Source organism: Hemitrygon akajei, chromosome 10, assembly GCF_048418815.1.
Source record: "Hemitrygon akajei chromosome 10, sHemAka1.3, whole genome shotgun sequence".
NCBI lineage: Eukaryota > Metazoa > Chordata > Chondrichthyes > Myliobatiformes > Dasyatidae > Hemitrygon > Hemitrygon akajei.
The window spans coordinates 127,924,323-127,951,967 of record NC_133133.1 but is presented as its reverse complement, the minus strand read 5'-3'; the positions used below and the strand labels follow the sequence as shown (position 1 = coordinate 127,951,967).

Below are 27,645 nucleotides of genomic sequence, written 5' to 3'. Positions count from 1 at the left end.
TTATATTTGCAGTGACTTTTTTAAGCTTGGAGAATGGAACATTTTTTAGCTGCAATATGTTAGATTTTCCTTTTTCTATATCTTCCTCCACCAATATCTAATCATCACTCTTTCATCTGCAATTCCTTCTTTCTCAAAAGCTCCAGACATGAGGGACTCTACAGATGTCAACCTTTTGGAGCCCAAGCTTGATTTCATCTAAGATTATCATGAGCTATAGTGACACCACGTCAAAAGCCATTCAGTCCAACGGGTTTGACTAACATCCTAGTTCATCTACCTTTCTCACTTGGCATACATTAATCCATGTCCTTCATTCTTCATGGTTATTTATTTCCCCCCTTAAGCATTAATCAGAAGTAACATAGCTACTCCTAGGGTAGTGTTTTGTAAATTCTTGACACTCAGTACAAAGGGGCTACTCCTAATTTCTCCATACTGGACATGTCAATGACTGCATTTCATTTGTGGTTATGAAATCAAGCTTTCACAAGAGGAAGCGTGGTAAACAAAAGAGGTTCTGCAGATGCTGAAAGTCCAGAGGAACAAACACAAGATGCTGGAGGAGGACAGCAGGTCAGGCAGCATCTACAGTTTGACAGAATGGGAATGGGAGTATGCACCCATTTCCCTTTCCCCTTCTGATATGTTGGTCCATGGCCTCCTCTACTGCTGCAATGAGTCCACCCTCAGGTTGGAGGAGCGACACCTCATATTCCATCTGGGTAGCTTCCAACCTGACATGAACATTGATTTCTCTAACTTCCTCCCTCTTCCCCCTTCTCCGTTTTTCCATTCCCTATTCTGACTCCCTTCTTACCCTTTCTCTTCTCCTTGCCTGCCTCTCACCACCCTCTGGTGCCCCTCCTCCTTTCCTTCCTCCCATTCTCCATTCTTGTCTCCTACCAGGTTCCTTCTTCAGTCCTTTACCTTTCCCATCTATCACCTCAGGTTCTCACTTCATCTTCCTCACCTGGTCTCACCTTTCACTTGCCAGGAAGCATCATGTTGAATTTTACTGTTGGTTCTAGTCAGTATGGTAGATTTTCCTCAGTTGCTGAAACTGACGCAAGTTTGGGATTTCCTGTGTGAAGCACAAGCTTTATTTGGCAGGCAGGATCCATCAGTTCACGCCATCTCTGAAATGCCTAATTGTCTCTGGACTGCTGTACCAGAGTCAGTCTAACAGCAATCTCCCAGCTTAAGGGTCAGACTTTGAGGGCACAGACATTCTGAAGGGATGGGCAGATGCATAGATATAAAGTTTAACACAATAAATGCTAAGATATATATTCTGATAAGGGCAATATGAATAGGAACCATGTTATATTTTTGCTCCATAGCTTTGAACACAAAGTAAAAACATTTTCTCTACATCTGATTTATTAAATCTTCAATATTTTTATATTCATCCCATATTCCCCCAGCCTTCATTTTCCTACAGCAAGTAGCATCAACTCATTCAATCTCACTGATGCTTATAATTTTTCAGTTCCAGTATGAATTTATAGAATTGATTGAATTGTTTTTTGTTCTTTGTGTTTCTTCACTATCTCATTGTGTAACATGGTACCAGATATATGCGCAGTATACCTCATGTGATGTAAGGTTCTACAAAGGTTTAACACATTTCATTGCTCTTCAATTCTCTTCCGCTAGAAATCAACTTTATGCTGGTGTTGCTTTATTAAGTTGAGTCACTCTCATTAATGATTTAAGTGTCTAAACCCTAGCATCCTTTTGCCCTTCTGCTCCATTTATCTTCTTATCCGAGCAGTCTAGTTACCTACCAAAATACATTGTACAGAAATTCATTTCCTAATTATGCTGCAATGCTATGCTACAAATTTATTGATGCAATCTTGTTCATTTTTACAATCCTTGTTTCAATTAACCATACTTTTCAATTTCATATTGCCTTTAAAATCATAAATTCCATTTCAAATCATATGACAAACCATCAATATGAATTATGGACAACAGGGGTCCTAGTGCCGGTACTGTGAAACATCTGTGGCCAATTTAAGAAACTCTGCTTACTCCAAATTCAATTTTGTATTCTGCACTCAGCACTGTGTTCACTCTGTGGCCAATCCCCTGAACCCAAGTGTTCTGAATGTAGTTGTACATCTACTATGTAGCTCCTTTCTTTTGTTTTGGTGTGAGACTCAGTCAGCATTGGTTTCCTATCCCCAGCCACCCTTGAGAAGTTCCAGTTCATTTATACTACTGAATGAAACATCATTCCTCTGGGACCAAGGTGCAAAACACAGTACATATGGTCACACAACAACATGTATAGTTACAATCCAGCAGGTAAAATCACAAAATAAAATTAGCACAAGTCCCTGAATGGCAAAGCCTGAAGATTGACAGGTTAAAATAAAGTGCCAGGTGCATTTTTATGTAAGACAGTATGAAGTGACCAGTGCTGGGTGAATGTGTGCCTGTGACTGAGGGGTGACAGGTGTGGGGTAGGTGGCAGGGCATTCAGACAGAGTGTACATCTGTGCTGGGTGGAAGCAGGGTGGTAAGAAGTCTAATAGCCTGGAGAAGAAGCTAATACCCATCCTTACAGTTCTGGTTCTTATGCTATGATAGCTTCTGCCTGGTAGCAGGAGGTCAGAGCAATAGTGGGAGAGATAGAAGGGGTCTTTAACAATGCTGGAGGCACTGCATATGCAGCACTCCTGTTACATGTGCAGAATGGAGGATGGGTAGTGAGAGAGGCCCCGTGATGTTTTCAACAGTCCTCACTAATCAATAGTGTCTTGGGATCTGACACATCGCAATTCTCATACCAGACAGTGATGCAGTTAGTCTTTCTGGTGAAAATTCTCCACTGGTCTGATTGAGTAAAGCATTTCTCTGTTTCAATGTAGCATTTGGTGAGTATTTCAGCATGTATTCAGGACTCAAACACCAGGGAGATTCTGGTGTCACAAGGAGGACAGATAGGGGCAAGTTGGACAATATTTTTTTTGCTGAGGAATATTAGTAAATTGATGTACTAACAGTTGTTGAACTACCTAATGTTGAGCAAACAGTTTGTGTGGCCATTGTAATGAAGGCCAATTGGCTTTTATCTGAAGTCCACAATAAACATTGTGTCACAGTGGGATTTGAACATGCATTTCTGCATTGTTAGTTCAAGTCTGGTAATTTAGTCAAAATGCAACCACTTCCCTCAGACCTTTTCAAGAGAGAGACCTTTGAAAATCCAAAAGCATCTCCTCTTCCTGTTACACCTTGAAAGAATTCAAAAACCTTCCTATTTTAGAGTTGCATTTACAGCTCTGTTGTACAATTGGCTTCCAGAGGTACTTTTGTCATCCCTTGTTTTCCACTTTAATTCTCAATCACAGCAACTGCTGAACTCAGCAGTCTGAATTTTCCCTCTGCCGGGAGGTTAGGGGTTCAAGTCCCACTCCAGAGATTTAAGCACAAACTCTGTGCTTGTGAATTGCCGAGGGAATGCAGCAGTGAAGGAGCTGACAAATTTCACGTGGCATGTTAAGTTCTTTTAGGTAGATGTAACAGAGCTCATATCAATCATAGCTGTGGTCCCAGCCAAGGTTTTTTAATTGACTAATTATCAGTAAGGAAATTATCTGGTTATTTACCTCATTGATGAATTGCAGGAGTGCTGTACGTTAATAAGTTGATAAATTTCTCTATGTCACATTAATGGCATCAATTCAGAATAAGCTGGTCAGTCTTGTATTTATGAAATGTACCAAAGAATCGCTATAACATTAGAAATTAGTCATATTCTGCACTGATGAAGGGTCTCGGCCCAAAACATCAACTGTTTATTCATTTCCATAAATGACCTTCTGAGTTTCTCAGCATTCTGCATGTGTTGTTCTGGATATCCAGCATCTGCAGAATCTTGTGCTTACATTCTGCACTTTGTTCTCCAGGTTGCTCATTTACTTCACAAATATAGAAGTTGAGCTTTACTCTGTATTATGTACTTGAAATAAGACTTTAATGAACTCAGAACCAGGGCAAAAGAGCTAGTGCAATGTAGTTAACAGAAACTAATCAGAAGATGCCAGTTTCTTAGCTGAAGAGGAAAATAATATCATAAAGATTTTGTCGATCAATTGTGAAGAACCGATGCTGTAATAAAGAAAGGCAGGTTAATATTTCAAACACTTGTGCCCAGATTAGCTTTTTATCTCAGGTTTTGATTAACTTGATGTCGATTCTTTATTTAGTTCAGTAATGTATGGCACATTTATATCAGATGCTGTAGCTAGTGGCATTGGTAATTAAATGGTGTAAACACAAGTCACAGATGTTCTATCCCACGCAGAAAACAAATGTAGTGTCCTTGGAATATACTGCAGGGTATTTTAGCATCTGATCTGTGTAGGTGCCTTGTTCAGTATATTTCCCAACTTGCATTAAATCAGCTTACGCTCTGCCAGCTCAGATCCAGACCTGCAGATAAAAGCCTTGCATTTCCTATTTCCCAATACCTTTACTGGATGCCAGTTGATGCAGTTATTGGATCTTCTCATACCCAGCTGCAAAATGAACATCACTTAAGACTAGAGATTCAAGCAAATGTTTCTGCAAAAATACACATAACTTTCATGTAATGTCAATATACATGGTTGCCCCCCCCCCCCCAAAGCTTTCTTCATGACCAGTGCTAGTTGCAATTCCGTTGTAGCCTAGCTGACATGCAGTGTTGTCACCTGGACAGCCTTGGATTCAGTCCTATTGCAAAAACTTACTCCATCCCTGCTTTCTTTCCCCTCTCTGCAACTAAGAGCACATTTTTTTTTCCATTTTTGATGGTCACCGACCTGAAGTGTTGACTCTGAACATCTCTCAACAGATGTGCCCACATATTATTTTCAGATTTCCAGCATCATCAGCTTTCTATTGTCCAATGAACATAACATCCTTAGTTTTACCAACATAAAACACTACAACAGTGTAAGCCCTGCAGCCTATGATGCTGTACCAAACTTTTAACCTACAGTCAGATCAATCTAACCCTCCCCTCCTACAATAAAAAATACAGTATCCTACTGTGTCCTGACCAGGAGCCACAGCTCCTTATTCCCCCTTAGCTTACTGATAGTCCCAAGCTCAGAGCCCTATGAATACCTACGCAATGCCAATAATTTCCAGTCACCTGCTTTTTAGTGTTCCAAATGCCACTAGAACTTACCCTGCACCTAAATGAATAGATCAGCTTCATCTTCAGCATTGATTTCGAAAGGACTGAAATATACAAGCAAGGATGTAATGGAGAAGCTCTACAAGGTATTGGTCAGACCACACTTCAAGTATGGTGAGCTATTTTGGGCCCCTTATCTAAGAAAGGATGTGGTGGCATTGGAGAATTATCCCATGGATCAAGCATTAATGTACAGCTACAGTGCAAAATCATAGGTGCATATATATCGCTAAGGTGCCTAAGACAGTAGTAATTTTATGTATTACACTGTCATCATCATCATCAGGTGCCACGCCCAGTTTGAGCTTTGACTGCCACGGCCCACACACTCCTGTTTCGGGTCAAGTGGATCAATTCATTGGTATTCATTTCCAGTCTCCATCATCATTTGTCTTTGCCTTTCTCTTGCTTTCTTCCCTTCAATCTTTCCCATAATTACTGTGCATTCTAACTCCTCTTTCCTAATCACGTGTCCAATGAAGTTACATTGTCTTTTCATGATCTCATACATTATTTCTCTTTTTGTGCTTGCTCTGTTCATGACATCTTCATTAGATATTTGTTTCGTCCATGATATTCTTTGCATCCTTCTCAAAAACCACATCTCTGCTGCTTCAATTCACTTCCTCATGTTACTAGATATTACACTGTATTGCTGCCAAAAAATAATCATGACATATGTGAATGATGATGAACCAGATTCTGGGATGGGTCTCTATTGTGGACTGAGAGTGAAAAGGCCATTAGACCATAAGATATTGGAGCCCATCAAATCTGTTCCACTATTTCGTTATGGCTGATCCATTTTTTCTCTCAGCTCCCTTCCCCCCATATCCCTTCATTCCCTGACCAATCAAGAATCTATCAACCACTGCCTTAAATACACATAAAGACTTGGCCTCCACAGCTGCCTTTGGCAAAGAATTCCACAGATACACCACTTTCTAGCCATAGAAATTCCTCCTCATCTCCATTCTAAAAGGACGTCCCTCTATACTAAGGCTGTGTCCACTGGTCTTTGATTCTCCCACCATAGGAAACATCCTCGCCACATCCACTTTATCAAGGCCTTACACCATTCAATAGGTTTCAATGAGGTCACCCCTCATTCTTATGAATTCTAGTGAATGCAGGCCCAGAGCCATCAAACGTTCTTCATATGATAAGCCATTCAATCCTGGAATCATTCTTGTGAACCTCCTTTGAATCCTCTCCAGTTTCAGCACATCCTTTCTAAGAGAAGGGGCCCAATTCTGCTCACAATACTCCTAGTGAGGCCTCACCAGTGTTTTATAAAGTCTCAACATTAAAAGGGGACAGAGAGAGAGAAGGAAATCACAATTGGGAGAAGGGGAAGAAGTGGGAAGCACCAGGGAGGCATTCTGTAATAATCAATAAACTAATTGCTTGGGATCAAATGACCTTATCTGGTGCCTCAAGGCTGGATGTCAGTGTGTCTGCACTCATGCCACCCCCCACAGCCTGGCAATTCTTCTCTGCCACAAGTCCCACACCCCTCCTGTGGTGCTCCGCCCTGGCCTATCCCAACATTCTTTCACTCCAGCCAAATGTACGAAGTCACTCTCTGCTCCATGCTGACAAATATAATACTGGGCAAAATGCTTAGGCACCCTAGCTAAGACTTTTGCACAGTACTGGATGAAGGGCTCTAGGACCAGAGGACACAGCCCAGAATACAAGGATGTCTATATAGAATAAAGATGAGAAGACATTTCCTTTAGCCAAAAAGTGATGAATCTGTGGATTTCATTACCACAGACAGCTGTGGAGGTGGTCAATGGGTGTATTGAAAGTAGAGATTGACAGGTTCTTGATTAGTATTGGTATCAAAGATTACAGGGAGAACACAGGCAAACAGGGTTGAAAGGGATAATAAATGAAACATGATAGAATGGCAGAGCAGTTTGGATGGACTGAATGGCATAATTCTGTTCCTACGTCTTCTGATCTTATCTCAGAAGTAATTCATGTAATTACTAGCTCAATGGAGCTTGGCAGCGTTTCAGCACTCTGGATAGCTCCTCTGCTCTAAAGTGGTCAGGATCCTCATGTGCACCATCATTTCACCCAACTGACAGCTGCAAATTAAGTAAAGGTTGTGACAGTAAAGAGCACTGCGCAGTTTTTGCATCTCATGTAGCTCCAATCTGATTGTTTTGTACTTCCTTCCCTCTTGCCCAACATGTAACAGTCACAGAGTTTTAGCTGTGTATTTTCCAGACACATTAATGCAGATTTTTCATAAAACGTTATGTGCCATTGTGACCCCATCACCAACATCTTCACTATTTAATCTACACATTATTGATTTCCCTACACTCACTCAGAACAGTAATAACATTAAGCATTAAAAGACATTTCAAATGATTCTGAAGATGTCACATAAATTAATTCCAAGGTAGCAATTTCACTGAGTGATTTCCACCAAGAAATCAACAAAGCCTCATGTTTCTTCCCACCATGCCTGTGCCTCAGCATCTTAACATGACATTAGCATTTAAATAACTGCGGGAGAGTGGTTGATAGTGATGAGATGGGTGGGGGATGGTTCAATGAAGTTCATGCTCATCCTCTCCAGACACAGTGCAATAGGCAATTTGTATTACAGAAGCTAAGGCATGATCACTGTCTGCAACCGCAGCCAGGAATTAGAGAAATATTTGGTTGCAATTTCTGGATATCCCAAAGCACATTAAAGCCAATGTCATAAGGCAGCTGATTTGTTTGAGAGAGCCTGGCACAAACAGTGAGGCAATAATCGCCAAATAATCAGGTTTATCAGTCATGTTAATTGTGGGCTAACGACTGGCAGGACACCAGGGACAACCTCCAAACAAGTACAATGCGATCTTTGATGCCCTGATGCGGTGTGCAAACTGGGTCCTGGTTTAACACCTTCTCCAAAAGATAATATAGAATTCGTCAGTGCTTCTCTGGTGTATCAACATCGATTTTAGTTGGATTAAACCTGTCACATTCAGATTCTGGGACTACTGCTAGTAAGTGAGACACAGTTGATACTGGAAAGTCAGTGGAAGCTGCAACTGACCGGTGATCTACATCCAGTGAGTGAGAATTCGAAGCATCCGGCCCATTGTCTCTGTACAAGTCGAAATGCTCTCCTCCAAACTGATCCACCTACCAGTGCTGGGTGTGTACCTTTGGATGTCACAGCTCTTTAACTACACATCCAAATGTTGTTTGAGTGTGATAAGGGTTCTAACCTCTATTATTCTTTCAATTTTGAGTTCCAGACCCAATCACTACATAAAAACCTTCTTCCTTAGATCCCCCACCCCACCACCCACCAATCCTTCTGCATTGAGTTGGTGACCTCTGGTCTTGGGCTCCTCAGTGAAGTGAAAATCAGTCCTTCCTATTTATTGTGCCTGTACCTCTTGAAATTTTGTGTTAGTCTCCCCCCTACCACTCCTGTTCAAAGAAAGCAACCCAAGCCCACATTGTCCCTGGTCATAGCAACATTGTCATTTCCTCCCCATCTCCTTTCCACCCTCACCAGTTAAATCATCATTCTAGTAATGTGTTGACCAGAGCTCTGTGTAGTACACAGAATCTTGTCTGATTAGTGTTGTATACAGTTCCAACACAATCTTCCTGCCCAAATAGAACAGGGAAAAATTAATGAGACAATGTGATCTGGCATAAACTCAATGGGCCAAAATGGCCTCCTTCTGTCACAAGAAGCAAGCAGGAAAAATCATTGTGGGCACTAGCCTTTTCCAAAAGCTCACTTCTAGAAAGCACTATTAAAACAAACACCATCTTAAAAGTTTTCTCCCCCGGGCAGTTAACCTGATCAATCATTTATTCTTCCCCCACTCCTTTCTATTATCCCAGTCCCTGCACTGCTCTGTAAACACTTCAAACCACTTTTTATAATGCTGTTTACATCGTGAATACATTTACTTGTGCACATTAACAGTACTTTGTCCTCCAATCTTATATTTTATGTAATTCTTTATAATGGTTGAATGGTGGTGTTTTTGTTGCATGTCATACCAAAAGTCCTGACCAACATACCACAGCAAATTCCTAATAGAGTACATGTAAATGCATATGGCAAATCAAGTTGATCCTTCCTAAGATAAAATGGACAGTATATTCCCTGCCTTGCCTGATATAGTGAAGCATCCTGTATGACATTTTAGGCATTTGATCTGCTTATCCAGTTACCTTGAAGGATCACTGGCCATCCACTGCAAGGTCTCTCTGTCCAAATCCTCTCGTTTGTTCTGCAGTTCCTGTTATTGTTGCATCTTTGCAATTGCATTCCCGCACACTTCCTCCCCAACTTCTCTGGGCTAAATTCCATTTGCCATTCTTTTGTCCAACTGACTGATCACCTACATTTGCATGGCATAGGATACTCTGATCACCAGTCCTGATGCAGAGCTTTGACCCGAAATGTTTACAGCTCCTTCCCCCCCCCCACAGATACTGCTCAGCCCATTGTGTTTCTTTTCCAGCAGATTGTTTGTTGCTTCATATTCCAACATGTGTAATCTCTTGTGTCTCCAGCTGTACTGACCACACCACTATGTTACCCAGTGTTAACCAGGAACCAGTCAGCAGCTCATCACTTTAAATTTGTCCTGTTCTCTTTTTAAACTTCTCACCTTCGGCCTCCTATATTCCTCCAATGATGCTCAACGTGAAGTTGAGGAACGACATCACATCTTTCATTAGAGATATGTAAGCGTAGCAGTTAGCGCATCACTTTACAATGGCAGCAATCACCAGCTGGAGTTCAGTTCCTGCCACTGTCATGAAGGAGTTTGTATGTTGATCCCTGTGATCACATTTTCCTCCAGGCACTCTGGTTTCTTGCACATTCCAAAGACTTACGGTTTGGGTTAGTGCGTTGTGGGCATGCAATGTTGGCACTGAGAGCATGGCAACACTTAGGAGTTGCTCAGCACAGTCCTCGCTGATCTGATTTGACACAAATACATTTCACTGCATATTTTGATGTACATGTGACAAATAAAGCTCATCTTTAAATCTTTAGCTATGTTGAATTCCCTGTACTTTATACCAAATTTAACAACTTCAGGCAACCACTACAATTTTTGCATCATTCTCCACTGGTGTGGTTCTTCTTCCTGTTTTCTTGTTTGTTTATTTTTTGTGCCATCAACTGCTAGTTTTTAGAAGCCATTGCTACCTTTACATCCATCCCTTGTCTGCAACTCAATGCACTTGTTCTCTCACTTCCTGATGAAAGATCATTGGCCTACAGAATCACCCTTGTTTCTCATAACCGTGACTGCTTGCACTACATCTCATTTTGTTTCAGCTTTTCAACATCTGCAATATTTGAAGGAAAGCATTTTCCTGTCCTTAGTCAGCAATTATAGAGAGGAATGAACATTCCACATTTCGGACTGAGACCCTTCATCAGTCTCAACTGCTTATTCCTCTCTATAGATGCAGCTTGGCCTGCTGAATTCCTCCAGCATTTTGTATGTGTTAGTCTGGATTTCCAGCATCTACAGAATCTCTCTGGTATTTATTTTTCTGTCTTTGTTTACCCATATACTGTACTAAAATTGCAGAGTCACTGGAAAGGGTGAACACCTTTGAGTTCCCATATGTCAACACCTCAGAGGATCTGGCTTGGGCTCGACACATTGATGCAATCATAAACAAGCCATGCCAGTGGCTATACTTCCTCAGAAGTTTTAGGAGATTTGGTATGTCCTGAACTGAACTGTTCCCACAACCTATGGACTCACTTTCAAGGACTCTTCCATCTCATATTCTCAATATTTATTATTTGTTATTATTATTTCTTTATGTATTTGCACGGTGGTTGTACACCCTGTTCATTGATTCTATGGTTAGTGGATTTATTGAGAATGCCTGCAAGAAAATGAATCTCAGGGTTGTATATGGTGACATGAACGTACTTTGATAATAAATTTACTTAGAACTTTGTCAAAGACTTTAGCAATTTTCAGTAGATGTCTGGTGGAGAGCATTCTAACTGGTTACATCACTATCTAACACGGTGCCTCCAATGCACAGGATCGTAGGCGGCTTTAGAGGGCTGTACACTCAGCCAGCTCCATCATGAGCACAACCCAAAAGCAACAACAAAATTCAGAGTGCCGCAATTCAAGGCAGGCCTGAGTACCAAAATGTAAGATTCTTTCTTCATGCTTATTAAACCACCAATAATATCCCATCCACAGAAGCAATATTCTAACAATGAAATGGCATTATCATTTCAGTGGATCTGTCCTGGGACCAGCACACGTTGTCATCATAAAGAAGGTGCATCAGTGTCTTTGCTCTCTTAGAAATCTGTGTAGATTCAGCGTAGCAATTAAAAACTTTGACAGACCTCTAGAGATGCAGAGTGAAGAGTATCCTAACTGTTTGTATCATGGCTTGGTAAGGAAACACCAATGCCTGTGAATGGAAAGCTTTACAGAAAATAATGGATGGAGCCCAGTCCAACACAGGCAAAGCCCTCCCCACCATTGAGCACATTTACATGGAGTGTTGCCACAAGAAAGCAGCATCCATCATCAAGGACCCCTAACATCCAGGTCATGTGCTTTTCTCACTTCTACCACCGGTCAGAAAGTACAGAACCCTAAGGTCCCACACCACCAGGTTCAGGAACTGTTAATACCCTACAACTATCAGGCTCTTGATGCAGCGCAAATAACTCCATTCACCATTACTCTGAACTGATTCTACAGGCTCACTTTCAGGGACTTTTTACAATTTATGTTCTCATTATTATTTTATTTGTACAATTCATCTTCTTTTACACTTGGTTGTTTGTTAATCTTAGTTTATTTATAGTTTTCCATAAATTTTGTTGTATTTCTTTATTTTCCTGTAAATGGCTGCAAGAAAATTAATCTCGGCACAGTATATGCTAACATGTAAGTACTTTGATAATAAGTTTACTTTGACTTTGATATAATGCCCAGCCAGCACAAACAAACACCACAGCTTCTTGTCTGAATTCTAAAATGATATCCCATCAAACTTTCCATCATATACATCCATTGTATGGTCTGGTAAGGGAAGGAATATTCCCATTCAGGCCTGTCAGATTTAAATAAGGCTGCAAATATTTCCACAGGTAAACAATAATCTCCAAGGAAAGACAAAAGATATGAAAACAACAGCATTGCCACCTGTCAGCCTATTAACTAGCTTAGCAGTTCTTCCACTACTTCACACTGCTTTCCAAGGGATACGGGTAAAGATACAAAAACAACATGAGCTCAAATCTCTGGAGTGGGCTTTCAATTCACATTCTTCCGACTCTGTGCAACCACTGAGACATGGTTGATAGCCAATTAAACCAGAGAATCATTCAACACAGATGGCTTGTTGAAAATGCAACTAAAATCACCCTACATAACAAGCCTGTGAAGCACAATGGGGTGTCAGCAAGATCAAGGAATTGATAGTGGACTTAAGGAAGGTGAAGTCAGGAGAACACACACCGGTCCTCATTCAGGGTGGAAAGCTTCAAGCTCCTGGGTGGCATCCTGGGGCCAACATGTTGATGCCACTATGAAGAAGGTACATATGTGGCTGCACTTCATTAGGAGTTTGAGGAGATTTGGTATGTCACCAAAGACAAACATTTCTACCGATGTGTGGTGGAGAACATTCTGACTGGTTACATCACCACCTGGCATGGAGGTTCCAATATGTAGACTAAACCAACCCTTTCATAGGCATTATCCTCACTACCATTGAGGACAACTTCAAAAAGCAATGTCTCAAGAAAGCGGCACCCACCATTAAGGACCTTCACTACTCTTCACAATACTACCATCAGGGAGAACGCACAGAATCCTGATGACTCACCTTCTTCCTGTCTGCCAGCAAATTTCTGAATAGTCAATGAACCCATTACCTGTTCCACTTTTGCACTATTTAGTTTACGTACTACTGTGACAAAGTAACAAAGTTCACAAGGTTCATCAGTGATAATAAACCTGATTCTGACCCTGACATTGATCTAGGAAAATACGAGGTAAACCAGGTAGGGCCACTTCAGCAAACCAGGTTCAATCCTAACCCCAGGCACTATCTGTGTCAAGTTTGCACACTTTCCCTGTGGCCATATAGGTTCCGGTTTCTTCCCATATCGCCAAGACTTGCAAGTTGGTAAGTAATTGGCCACTGTAAATTGCCCTCAGCATTAGTTGGTGTTTGAATCTGGAGGGAGATGATGGAAGTGTGGGAGGAAAGACGTGTGTCAGGGTAGTGTTAATGGCTGGTGTGGACCTGGTGGACTGAAATCCCTGTTTACTTCTGCATTTCTCTAGTCCTATTGTTGTCTGGCAGCTTGGTTCATCTATTGACTGAGCTAGATTCACTTAACTGAAATACTTACACCCTCTTGTCCTACACCAGGGAGGCAAGCTGCGGTGTCGGTTGATCTGTATCACATCCTGTCCCAGGTTTTAATGCAGCTTGCTCATTCTTATAGTCCCAGAGCATCCTTTATTGTTTTCTTCAACCACAGCCGCCCAGACAAAGCCACAGGCAACATGCTAAATGTGGTGTGGTTTTGACCTGCACAGAATGAACTAATTTCTTTGATGATTTAATCATAACTCTGAAAATGCTGTCCAATACCAGCTTCATGCTGACAGGATATTCTCCACGAACCTCTGCCTTTTCTATATTAGATAACAGGCTGGCTATTCTCCTCTGTGAATGCATGTACCCACTGTGACAAATTAATCGTTTAGCTCATCATCTTCCCATGTTTCCTTCTCCTTAAGATCTGATGTCATGCACTCCAAATATTTCAATGTAGCCTTAACAATGAACTCTGAAATAAATAGGAACCCTTCCACTGCTCCTGAACTACTAAGAATGATCTCCAATTTTTCCAATGCTCTTTACCTGAAGCCTCATGCACTATTCTTATTACTAGTGCAGCTAACTAGGTGCCAGGTGATGCAAACAAATAATACTAACCAGCATTAGCAGACCACGATCTGTTGCAAACTACTACCTTGCATTTGCAATCTTGTATTGCGACAAATTAATATCACTAATTGATGCTAGGATTTACTGATGCCAACAGTTCAATCAAGCCAAACTGAGTTAATAAGGTAACTGAGTGGTGTAGTGGTTAACACAATTGCTTTACAGCCACCAGCAATTGGAAGACCAGGGTTCAAATCCCCCTGCTGTCTGTAAGGAGTCTGAGCACTCTCCCTTGACCATGTGGGTTTCCTCCAGGTGCTCAGGTTTCCTCCCTCATTCCAAAGACATAAGGATTAGGGTTAGTGAATTGTGAGTATGCTATGTTGGGCTAGGAAGCATGGCAACACCCGCAGGCTGCTCCAGCACAACTCTCACTGATTTGACTTTGAGGAGGAATTCCTTTAGCCAGATGGTGGTGAATCTGTGGAATTCATCGCCAAAGATGGTCTTGTAAGCCAAATCATTGGGTATATTTAAAGCAGAGGTTGATAGGCTTTTTATTAGTCAGGACATCAAAGGTTACGGGGAAGAATGGTGTTGACAGAGATAACAAACCAGCCGTGATAGAATGGCAGAAAAAACTTGATGGGCCAAATGGCCTAATTCTGCTCGTACTTCTTACAGTCTTATAATATATCCACACTAAGCAGTGCTAAAAATTCCTTATCACAAACCAGCTAGAAATATTCCACCGGTAGCAAAGATTTGCAGCTTTTGGAACCCAATACTTAACTGGTAGTTCTAAATCACAGAAATTTACAGCACAAAATGAAGGCACTCAACCCATCACCTCCATGCAGACTAAACGGAAATATTAAGACTAATCCCATGTCCAATGGTCAGTCCTTATCCCTGTAAATCATATCAGAGCAGGTGCTGAACCAAAAACACTGAGTACAATCAGGGACTCTGCTTCCATCATTTTCAACTAGGGAGCTTCTTTTCCCTACCTCAGACCAATGCATGCAGCCTATCAATACTCACTTAAGCTAACTAGTCAATATCATTAACCATTGATCACTGCAAAACCAAGCACCAGGTCAATAACTGATACCAGCATGACAACCACATGACTACCAATAGGAGCAGTTCTGTCATCATTAACCCATTTCTAGCTGTCTAAAATCACCGTTGAGAATTATCACCCATCCACCATAAACCAGTGACAAAATCTGGCCTGCCTTTTCAAATGTCCTCATTTCAAAATGTTATTGGCTATCAATTAGCTGTCACTCACTGCTCATGCCTCAAGTTGTACTCTCTGACTAATGCGATGATTGGTAACTAACATGATCAGGGTTCGATTCTTGCTGCTGTCTGTGAGGAGTTTGCATGTTCTCGCCATGGGAGTGTGGGTTCCCTCTAGCTGCTCCAGTTTCTTTCCACATTCTAAAGATGTATGGTTAGGGTTAGTGAGTTACGGGCAAGCTATGTTGGTAACGGAAGTGTGGCGACCCTTGCAGGCTGCCCAGCACAACACGTGCTGATTACATTTGATACAAACAAAGCACTTCACTGTATTTTTCAATGTTTCAATGTACAAGTGACAAATAAAGCTAATTTAACCCCTCATTTCAAAATGTTAGACTTTTATTAGCTTTCACCATCAATTAGCTATCACTCACTGACCGTGCCTTGAATGGTGCTCTCTGAATAATGTTATGGTTAATGTATACCAGTGCTAGAAGTCCGATGTTACCAACAGACCCCACTACTCCAATATCACCAACATTATCAAAATCCCTAACATCAATAATTATTGTCACCAGTCCAAGATCAATAACACTTCCTAGCAATTGAGCATCTCTGATGATTGTCAGTAAACTAGCGCAGGTAGTCTTATGTCACCACTGGTGCTTGTAGTCTAATGCTACTAACCAGCACAGTGTCAATGATCTCTCCCTGATGCGAGCTGTGTAATTTCACCAAAGAGCAAGAGGAGTCTATTGTCTCTAACCAGTTAGAGTATTAAAATATGATTAAGAGTGCTGGCAATCTAATCTTATTACACAATGGAAGCAATTTAATATCACTGACTAGTGATAACAGTCTAATGCTAATAAAAGATGCTGCCAATCCAATATTGCTGCTGGTGATTTAACTCCCTTCTCTGTCTAAGCTCAGTAAAGAATGCAGTTATATCAATAGCATTAACCAGTACAATTACCAGTACTTTTACAGGCAGTGTCATAGCTTACAGTTAGTGCAATCGCGTTACAGCACCCGTGATCAGGGTTCAATTCCTACCAGGGAATATGAGGAGTTCATATATTCTCCCCATGACTGCATAGGTTTCCTCCAGGTGCTCTGGGTTCCTCCCACATTCCAAAGGCCTACAGATTAGGGTTAATAAACAGTGGACACACTATGTTGATGCTGGAAGCATGGTAACACTTGTGAGCTGTCCCCAGCACGACCCTCAGTCAGTGTTGATCATTGACCGAATCAACACATTTCACTGTAACAAATAAAGCTGATCTTTATCTTCATCTAATGTCAATGACCCGTGACAATATTTTACTTTCGGCAACTGATCGACAATTCCAGTAACACAACCCAATAATTCCCATCTAACTAAGTGTTGCTGCTTCTTTATAATATGTAACTAGGTACTGCTTCTACCTTCTGGAAAACAGACTAGTGTTTATAATCACAAGAGATTCTGCAGATGCTGTAAATCCAGATTAACTAACACACACACACAAATGCTGGAGAAACTCAGCAGGTCAGGCAGCGTCTACAGAAAGGAATAAATAGTTGATGTTTTGTGCCGAGACCTTTCTTCAGGACTGGAAAGGAAGGGGCAAGAAGCCCGAATGAGAAGGTGGGTGGAGGGGAACAAGTGCAAGCTAAGTGAGGGGGAACATTGGTGGTTGGAAAAGGAGGATGAAGTGAGAAGCAGGTGGAAAAAGTAAAGGGCTGAAGCAGAAGGAATCTGAAAGGAGAGGGAAGTGGACCATGGGAGAAGGACCTGCAGAGATCCCCCAGCATTTGTGTGTGTTACTAGTAAAACAGGGTCACTAACCATGGCTCATGATGCCGACTGGACAGGTTGGGTGGGTTCCATTGTCTGAGTATCACATTGTTACCAGGACCAGCACCCTACAGGATTCGCAGCTCAGAATTTTTGTTTAATTGTAACACTTCCAAAAAATCTTTTAAAAATCAAGTAGTGATTAGTTGTTCTCCACCCACGTAGGTGTATGCCAGCTGGTGGCATTCTCAGTTACAGAGCTGCACAAACACAACCACCCACCTCCAGGCAGGGAACATGATGATAAAAGACACGAATGACGGAATTCCATTCGCTCCTTTGAAACTGTGAACTGTGCCATCTACCAACACCCTCTCTGTAATCTCAGTGTACTAAAATCTACACTGGGTGTTATGGTATTGTAGCAGTTAGCACATTGCTTTACAGCACCAGTGACCCGGTTACAATTCTTGCATCTTTCTGTGAAGAATTTGTAGTTTCCCCGTGTGGGTTTCTTTCGGGTGCTCAGGTTTCCTCCCACATTCCAAAGATGTACAGTTTAGGGTTAGTAAATTGTGGAAGTACTATGTTCGCACCAGAAGCAAGGCTGCCCCCAGCACATGTCCAAATTTAATTGGTCGTTGATGCAAATGGCACATTTCACTGCTTGTTTCGATATTTTGATGTATATGTGACAAATAAAGCTGATCTTTCTGATCATATACACCCTTCTCCAACTCATTTCTACTTCTTTTCAAACCCATGGAACTCCTCGCCTGTCTCATTATTGCCTTCTCCTGCCATCTGCAAACACCTTAGTATGGCCTCTTCTTCCTTCCTGCCCTCTCATAATCTGGAGACCTCTTGATCCCAGCCTCTGGCTTTTCAATCATAAGAAGGGCACTGCTTTGCCCATGTTACCCTGGTGAGTTTGGCAACCAGAGATCTAAACAGGAAAATCTTCATCTTTCAGTCACCACATGTCAGCTTAATTTTACTCTATAGGAAACTGTTTTGCAAGATCAGAGGAACTATAGATGACCTACTTGAGGAGTATGCACTTTCTCATTGTCGAGCAGTTCTCAGAATTCAAAACCAGAATCCCTGTTCTGTTGTGTTATTCCAGAACTTGCTTCTCATTTGGTATTTTTTCTGGATATTAAGGAGATCAAGGAATATGGGGTCAGTGTAGGAAAGTAGCACTGAGTATAAAAATATTAGCCCTGGAATTACTATAGGTTGGGGCAGGAACAGGAGGTCAAATGGTCTACCCCTGTTTTTGGTTTTGTATGCTACAATCATATTCTGAATCACCTGCATCTAATCCTTTCCCTCATCCACTGAGCTGATGCTGGGTTAGGAGATCGGAGACTAAGGTACAGGTCCAGAAGTCCACTCGTCTTCAGCCCACTCACCCATGTGCCAATAGTTGGGTAGTAATTGATGGAAGAACCAAGCACAAACTTGTGTTTCTCTCCACAGTGGGACAGGCTGCCAATGATCAGGCATGATCTACACAACCGCCATTGGTAGCAAAGTGCCGATGGGTGGATGGGGCAGGGTTGAACAGTTCCCTGCAGGTTATTTACATCATCCCACCTGATTGAGGTGGTCAAGGGAAAACACCAGGAGTTCAGAAATTATAACATACCTCCCCAACACCTAGCTTCAGTGAAGCTAGGACACTGGGAGTGCTGAATGTAGAGGGTGTAAACACATAACTTTATCGGAGCATTTGAAAAGAAATTCAAGGTCCGTCCAATCTGACCCGTGTCCCCCATTAATTAACCACAGTCTCTCATAGTTCCCTGCCCAGGTAGAATATAATTGCTAGAAATTCATAATGACCTCCGAGTGAAAGTAAAGTTACGATCACTGGTTTATATTCACCCTACCCCCTCCCCATGAGTGCTTGGCTAGACTTCGTAGGTGATAAGGAACATCGGTAGGCAAACAGAAAGGAGAAAAAAAATGACTGAGCGAGGGAAATTAAGGATAAAGGGGTAACGTGTAGGGAGTTCTCCTCAACTCACGGTGCTGAAATAATGTCCGGCGCCCCTCTTTCAACGCCGACTTCCTGTTTTGTTGTTGTTTTGCCGGGCTTTCAGGAGCGGGAGTGGGTAAATGCAACTGGGCAGAAGGGTCTCTTGTCAACACAAACATCTCCCACCCCCTCCACAGCCCACGTACCTTTGGCGATGAGTTCGGCGATATCCTGGTCGAAGCCGAGCCGGTGGCACCTCCTCCACAGGCCGGTGTTGGTAGAGTTGTACATCCTGCTGCACTCATCCGCCGCGCTCATGGCGAAGAGCTGCCGCCGGTTGCGGGCGCCGAGCAGCTTCTCCTCCCAGCGGTCGAGTCGGCGGCGGCTGGCGCGGAGGGGCAGGTTGTTGGAGGTGTAGATGAAGCCCGGGTGGTTGGTGCGGCTGGCGTAATTCTTGCACCTCTCCCGGTGCCTCCTGGCGTCCGTCTGGTACCAGTGGTCGGAGCAGATGGCCACGGCCAGCATACCCAGGGCGCAGAGGGCCATGGAGAGGCCGGCGTAAAGCAAGAGCCGGCCGGCTGCCATCTCATTCACGCCACAGCCTTCAGCATCCTAGCAGCGGGGGGAAGCAAAGAGACTCAGAGAAGAGGGGAGGGGGTGAGAGAGGGGCGACACTGAACAACCGGGGGGCAGCTAGAGGAGGGAGCTGACCATTCGCCACCAACTTCCGGGACGGCTTCGCACGGGGAGTAGGTAATGTCCCTCACGTCAGTGGGCTGCAGCCTCCAGTACTGGCATCTGCCTTGTCTTAGGTCGGGAGCTCTCCTCCACCCCTCGTCTCCACCATTCCCTTCAGCCCGCCGTCGGACTCTTGCGGGTCTCCGGGACAAGCGGGACGGGGCTGTGTGCGAGGTGGCGGTCTAAACTATCTAATAAAATTTAACAAAAAAAAAGCATCCTATTAAAATAAATGATGATCTGCGGCCACAAGCAAGCGTGCAGCCCCGGAATGAAGATCTCCCAGGAATGAAATACAACAGAGTCAGCCAGAGAGGAGGGGGAGGGAGAGGAAAGAACTGATGTCATTCAGCCGAAGGCTGGATCATATTTTATTTATCCACCTGCTTAAAGCGAGGGCGTCCGATTAGCGTGCTGCAAAGGGCCGCCCTTCAGTCACGGGGACCCCGGCTCCAGACACCGAGAACAACGACCCGGTTACATGCCCCCTTTTAATGTTTTGCATTGTGCTAAAGGAAATATAAAATAAACGGGTGTTTTCTTTCAACCGCTCAGTTAAGCCACGCCTTTTGCAATATTCAACGCACATTAATGAAACGCGTCAATATCGTGAAAGACTCATAGGGCCGATACTCTCGCTTTAGCTTGTAAAATGAACACTGACATCCTTTGAATGTCCGGATTTATTTTGGTTTATGGACGTTTAATTAAAACGCGCCTTATTGTGGAACAGTGTGGCATTAAAGCGGCACCGCGCCCGCGGAAGAGTTGAGACGGGGTGGGGGGCGGGTTGGAAGCAGCGCGTTATTTTGCGAATCGGTATTCATATTGTAACTTGATATCTCATCGAGCTGAATTGTGAATTGACACTAATTCATCGTCATTTATACATCCGTCATGTAACCTGAAAGGGAGGGATAATCCACAAAACTATGGCAAAGGATTTATTTATATATATATAGAAACACAAGTGATTCTGCAGATGCTGGAAATCTTGATCAATACACACAAAATGCTGGAGGGACTCAGTAAGTCAGGCAGCATCTATGGAGGGGAATAAACAGTCAACGTTTTGGGGACAAAAAGAAGACAGATTTTTGGGAGCTTACTTTCAGATATATTTGGGTAAACGCCTCCGATTGTTTAGGAACTTGCTGAACGGCGCAGATGAACTGGGCATGACGCTGTTAAAGTTGGGACCAGCGTATTACCTTGGGGGGCATGTCCTCAGATTGGTGTGTCTCACTCCTTACAACCATGGTTTCTCATTAGGATTATATTATGTGCACGCCAGTTATCATTTCATTGGCCCGTTATAACCTAGATCAGGATAGATCGAACATCGCCCCACTCTCAGACGTGGAAACTCTAAAACCAGAGAAAATCCGCGTAACACAAACGAAATGCTGGAGGAACTCAGCAGGCCAGGCAGCACCTATGGGAAAAAAAGTACAGTCGGCGTTTCGGGTGGAGAGCCGGTGGCAGGCAGGATTCGGCAGTGACAACTTGTGTTCACCTGTGGAAATCCTCGCCACAGATCTGAGTATATGCCCTTATGGTAAGGGCACCAAAGGTTATGGAGAGAGGGCAGGAGAATAGGGTTGAGAAGGATAATAAATCAGCCATGATGGAATGAATTGCCTAATTCTGTTCCCATTTCTTATAGTCCAATCCCACTTTGGAATGGCTTGGGGTGGGGGCTGATCCTCAAGGCCACAAAAGGAAGGAGAATCCTGATGCCCAGGGGAAGTTCAGTATTCTTCCTGTTACTAGCACCAGAGGGAAATTCTACTCAGTGCAAATTCTGTGGGGACAATAAAGAAGAATTGAGCACTATAATCCTTCAGGAAGACTTTGGTTCAATTACTTGACCGAATTGATAGGCAAAGGAATAAAAGAGAGGCCAAGGTCGGGCAATGTTCTGCTGTTGCAAGAAGGAGCAGGGGTCTATACTCCTATCCATACAGAAAATTGCTTGGACTCACTGGACCCACCACCCACTCATGTACGAGACATTCCACAGGAGCCATTAGGTCTGAAGTTTGAAAAGAGATAAAGACCAGCCACAAATTTGAATCTTAAAGTATAAATAAGGTTTTGGGGTGGGTGGAGAGGGGGAGGAGGAGAAGAGGAAGAGAAAGCGGGAGAGGAGGAGGAAGGGAAAGGAGAGAGAGAGAGAGAGAGAGAGAGAGAGAGAGAGAGAGAGAGAGAGAGAGAGAGAGAGAGAGAGAGAGAGAGAGAGAGAGAGAGAGAGAGAGAGAGAGAGAGAGAGAGAGAGAGAGAGAGAGAGAGAGAGAGAGAGAGAGAGAGAGAGGAGAGAGAGAGAGAGGAGAGAGGAGAGAGAGAGGAGAGAGAGAGAGAGGGAGGTTGTATAGGTTTCTGGAAGGCATAATGGTCAGTTCTCTTGTAGACAGGAGAGAAAGAACTGGATCTTTTCAACAGCTGGGAATTAAGTGAGTCAGGGAATAAATGCTCTGACAAAATCTTTGAACAATTAAATCAATGGATCTACAGATAGGAGCTCCAGAGCCCAAGGCAGCAACAAGTCAACCCACGCTCATAGTTTTCTTACAAGGCTTAGAAGAATAACAAATAGGTACAAGTGCATGGAAATGGGTGAAATATCCTCAGACAGACTCATTTAGAATTCAGAACACCTTCTGATTCATCTCTTGTAATGTTTTCAGAAGCTTTCCATTTAACTCAGATGACCACACACTCCATATGCTCTCAGTGGCCACATTGTTAGGCACTTCCCATTTCTAATAAAGTGGCCACTGAGTGTATGTTTGTGGTTTCTGCTGCTGTAGCCCATCCTCATCCAGGTTCAATGTGTTGTGTGTTAAGAGATGCTCTTCTGTACATCAGTGTTGTAACACATGGTTATTTGAGTTACTGTCACCTTCCTATCAGCTTGAACCAGTCTGGCCATGCTCCTCTGATCTTGCTCATTATCAAAGTGTTTTCGCCCCCAGAACTGCCACTCAATGGATTTTTTTTGTTTGTTTTTTGTTTCTCATGCCATTCTCTGTAAATTCTAGAGATCGTTGTGTGTGAAAATCCCAGGAGATCAGCAGTTTTATGAGATACTCAAACTACCTCCAATGGCACCAATGATCATTCCATGGTCAAAGTTCCTTAGATCACATTTCTTTGCTATTCTGAAGTTTGATCTGAACAACAACTGGACCTCTTGGCCATGTCTGCATGCTTTTATGGATTGAGTTGCTATCACCAGATTGGCTAATTAAATACTTGTATTAACAAACAGGTGTATAGTTGTACCTAATGAAGTGGCCACTGAGTGTAAGGTATTACTTGTTTCACTTGGGGAAGAGTAGTTAATGGGGATGTGATCTTCAAAATCTTCAGAATTTCCAACTGTGCTATCAAGTACATGTGATATATCTGCATTTGGTATGTGAGTAGAAAGCCTTGATCAAGAAGGGGGAGCTCCCCGGAACACAAGCTAAACAAATAGTCAGCACACGTGTGAACAAATAAAGACTCTTTCTTCTCAAACAACCAAAGTCTGGATCCATCCTGAGAAAAAGCACAAAGATGATGCAGTTAGACAGCAGAACACAATCTGGACTGAAAGAGGGCCACACATGAGCTGCAAGTGATGATGCCTTCACCAGGGAAAGACGCAACTCCTCCTATAGATGATATGGAAAGCTTGACCAATGGGAGCAAGTGTGCGTGTTAAAAGTGTAAATTTCTAGAGAAAATGCCAAAGCGACAATAAAGGGAAAGACAGGAGCGTAAGGAGACCAGAGCATGAAGACCCTTGAAAATAGCAGGGAGAGTGAGAACACGGGATATTGGAACCTCAAATCTTCAGGACAACTCAGAGAAAAGAAATCCACTAACCAATCAGCTCAGAAAATGGACAAGAAGTAAATCCACTCCTCTTGGCATCAAGCCAATACTGGAAACAGGAGTGTAAGGCAATATTTTACCAAGCAGGTTATTCCAAAAGATCTTCCTGAGAAACATGAAAGATTATGGATATCCAAAGGCAAATTTCCAGCACTTGGAATTACCCAAAGGATGCAGAAAGGGCAAGAATCATTCCTAGGATGAGTATGTAATTTGCCAGATAACCAAATGTTCTGTATCTCAATGATGGAAGGAGTTTCCTCCCTGGGTCTGAGAACCTGTGAGGAAGTACTGTTGATCTCAGTAAACTAGAAGTTAAAAGAGATGGCACTAAGAATTCAATGCCAACCTAAAATCCATCTTCAACAAAAGACCAAAGAGATTGACTAGAAATGTTTTACACGCATTTAATGTTACAGTTTGCACTTCTGAAGATTTTGAAGATCACATCACCATTGACGTCTATTTGTCAAGTGAAACCAGTGATATTTTACATGGAGTGTGGGCCAGTTGAGTTAAACAGAAAGTTTCTGAAGAAATTGCAAGAGGTGCATCATAATAGGTTATAGTCAAGCTCACTAAATCAATTTTCCAGGGGAATTCCATTATGATGAAGGAAAAACCCTTTGATGGCAAGGATGATACCTAGACCCAAATGTTTTCAATCAGGCTATCGGGTGGTATAACTGTCCATAGTTCATTGCACCACTGCCACTGGTTACGTTTTCAACAGACATGGTACCTTTAAGGAGAAATAGAATAGGTGACTTGATAAGCAATCTTCACTGTTGACAGTACTTAGCACACCTAATCATCCACTCCTTAAATCTAAAGCTTATGTGGTATGCCTACAATCTCTTTGTATCTTTAAATACAAGCTCCAAAATCTACCTTCAGGCCTCAGAATAAGCCACGATTTATTTCAGCTGAAAATTGCCAAGATCCACAGAGAATGCAAGGCAGAAGTAGGCATAGCAGATGAAATCTAGATTCAAGGAGTGGATGACAAGGTCAATGACTGTCATCCACATGAAGCAATAAAAAGAACCAGAAAAGACTGAATACAAACTAAAGGCTGATAAGTGTCTTATAAAAGAAAAAAAAACAGCTGTGCATGGGTCTGGCATCCATGCCAGACAGCTGCAAAGGAAATAAAGATATCAAAAACTAGAAAGAGAAGCTTTCCAACCCTATTCCACTGCATGGATTCTTTCATTCCTCTCATGTCAAAGCATATGACAAACCTAAGGGAACCAATGAAGAAAGTTGCTGAATAACAGAGACCACAATCCATTAAATCAGTTTTAACAAATTTAAAAATGACCAACGTGATTCTGTCAGATCAGAACAGGAAGAAACAAAAATCATTTTATTGATAAGATGCCTGAGAGCAGCTCCAATACAAGAAACCATCAATAGCATTTACATCAAAATCACTAACATCAGCAGAAGTGTGGTATGCCAATATAGAATGGAAACTATTAGCAGAAGGAAATTCCATACCTATTCCAAGTATAGAGAACTGATATATGAAAATGTTCAGCAAACCCTTGAGTAAATCAAAAGGGAAAAAGTGTGTAGAGCACCAAAAAGACCATTAAAAATATTTTCAGTCTTCAAATGGTATTAAGAAACCAGGAATAGAAATGATATCCATCATTATCCATCAGCCCAACAGAAGCTGGAGTGAGGGATCAAGGTCTTGATGTCATGTCACAGACAAAACCAACAAAGAATGGGAGATGTGTATATATTCTTAACAAGTGATTGAGGAGTGGTCCCTGAAAAGACATAACAAGTATTGCCAACAATCAGAGGGCTCTGGTCAATCAGAGAAGACATCTTCCTGAAAGATGTTATTCCACAGGTGTCTATAGAATCATAAGAACTAAGAAGATGCATAGAAAATTGCTCTGTGAGATTCATGAAGGCCAGATGAATATAATGAACCTTTCTCCAATTTATCAAAAACAAGAGGACATAGGCTTAAGATAAGAACTATGAGATTTAATGGGGATCTGATGGTTAAGGTTTTCAAAGTAGTGGTTGATATTTGAAATGCATTGTCAGAGGAGGTGGTGGAATTGGATACAGCCGCTACATATAAGAGGCATTTACATGTAGACATGTAAATGGGCGACATATATACATACAGAGATACAGCCCTAATGTGAACAATTGGAATTAGTACAGAATGACAAAAAGACTGGTGGACCAAAGGACCCATCTCTGAGCTGTATGACTCTATGTGAGACCTGAGAGACAGATCAACCATGGATTGGATCGATTTCAACAAAGATACAGAGAGAATAATGTCAGCATGTCGCATATTCTGAAATATCGAAGTACACAAATAGCAGAGGAAATGGCTACCAAGATATAACCAAGTCTACAGCAGACAAATGATGCTAATTTATTTACATACATTCGAGAATGCTTTTCATAGCTACAGGCCACAATGAAGGTGTAATGCTGAGGGCCACAAATACCACCACAACCCTTCTAGATGTTCTTTATGTAAGAGATTCCTTGACATACATTTCTTGAGAACTTAGTGAGTTTACAGAGTGATGTGGGTTAATGTTCACAATGTTGTCACCTCAGTCTCCAAGGAAACAAGTGTCATAGGCAGAACTGCACAATCAACTCTGAGAGAAAAGAAAAGACCTGACCCTTGCCTAATTGTCACTCTTGGCTACATCTCTTGATATTAACTAGCAAAAAGTAGGAGAGAGTTTTACCAAGCAAGCTTTATCCTCCACAAAACTAACACAATAACTTACTGATGTGTCAGGTAAAAAAGCCAACATTACAATAACCATACATCATTTCTTGCGTGGGGAAACAGTTTATGTCCAAAACCTGGAACCCAGGTTAAAGTTATCAATGAAATTAATATTCCCCAAATTATTCATCAAAATAGGGACATGTCTGTGGAACAAGTCTGTAGAATTAACCCCAGGTGTCTGGTGCTGTAATAATGTTAAGCTACCCATTATGTTACCATGCCATTCCTTAAATGTTGCATGTTGATTTCCACTTAGGAGATTCCAGAAAGGGCAATAAGATTAATAACCAATTCACCTTATTTTAATGAAATCGGTTTGGGGAAGAATGCTACACACATCACCAGGAGAACCTGTGCACTCAAATCTCAAATCATGCCCCAGGATCCTTATAGGCTATAATGATGATGATGATGATGACGATGATGATGATGATGATGATGATGATAATAATAATAATAATAATAATAATAATAATAATAAATCAGAAACAACCAGATGAATTATACCTTGACACACCTTCTACACATGGACGATTTGAAATTATAAGCTCCTTCATCAGTAAAACTAAAGCAATTAATTCAAATAGTAGAACTATTTTCAAAATATATAAACATGAACTTTGAACTAGAAAAGTGCAGAACATTAAACATAAAGAAAGGTGCAATAGAGCTAGTAGAATATAAGACAGAGCAGCAGGATATAATAAAACCGATGGATGAATATGAAATATATAAGTAAAGAAATAAGATCAGAGTGTGATTAAAGGAAAACTTCCAACAGAATTTACTTCAAGGCTTAAGAAAATCTGCCAGAGCTCCACAGTAAAAATATAACAAAAGCAATAAAACCTTTCACAATACCCATTTTAGTGTATTCTCTAGGCATAATATTTTTGTCCAAAATTGATCTGGAAAACTCACAAACAAAAATAAGAACTGAAATGACACATTTTAAAAAGCACTATGTATACTCTAACGCATTTAGATAACTACTTCCTAGGATGGAAGGAGGAAGAGAAACAGTCCGATAAAACTTCTAAGAATATATCTTCATCAAC

General features: G+C 41.9%; 1 protein-coding gene across 2 annotated transcripts in view; it reads right to left on the bottom strand.

Moving 5' to 3' along the window:
• The window catches only part of tmem178bb (transmembrane protein 178Bb), a 391,627-nt gene extending 371,381 nt beyond the window's left edge, over positions 1-20,246 (bottom strand). The window contains exon 1 of one of the 2 annotated variants that reach the window (XM_073058933.1): positions 19,386-20,246. In XM_073058933.1, coding sequence (XP_072915034.1) covers positions 19,386-19,764 — 379 coding nt within the window. In that variant the 5' untranslated portion in view covers positions 19,765-20,246. The remainder of the gene's footprint in view (positions 1-19,385) is intronic. The other variant, XM_073058932.1, reaches the window with a different exon arrangement.
• Positions 20,247-27,645: the final 7,399 nt, after the last annotated feature.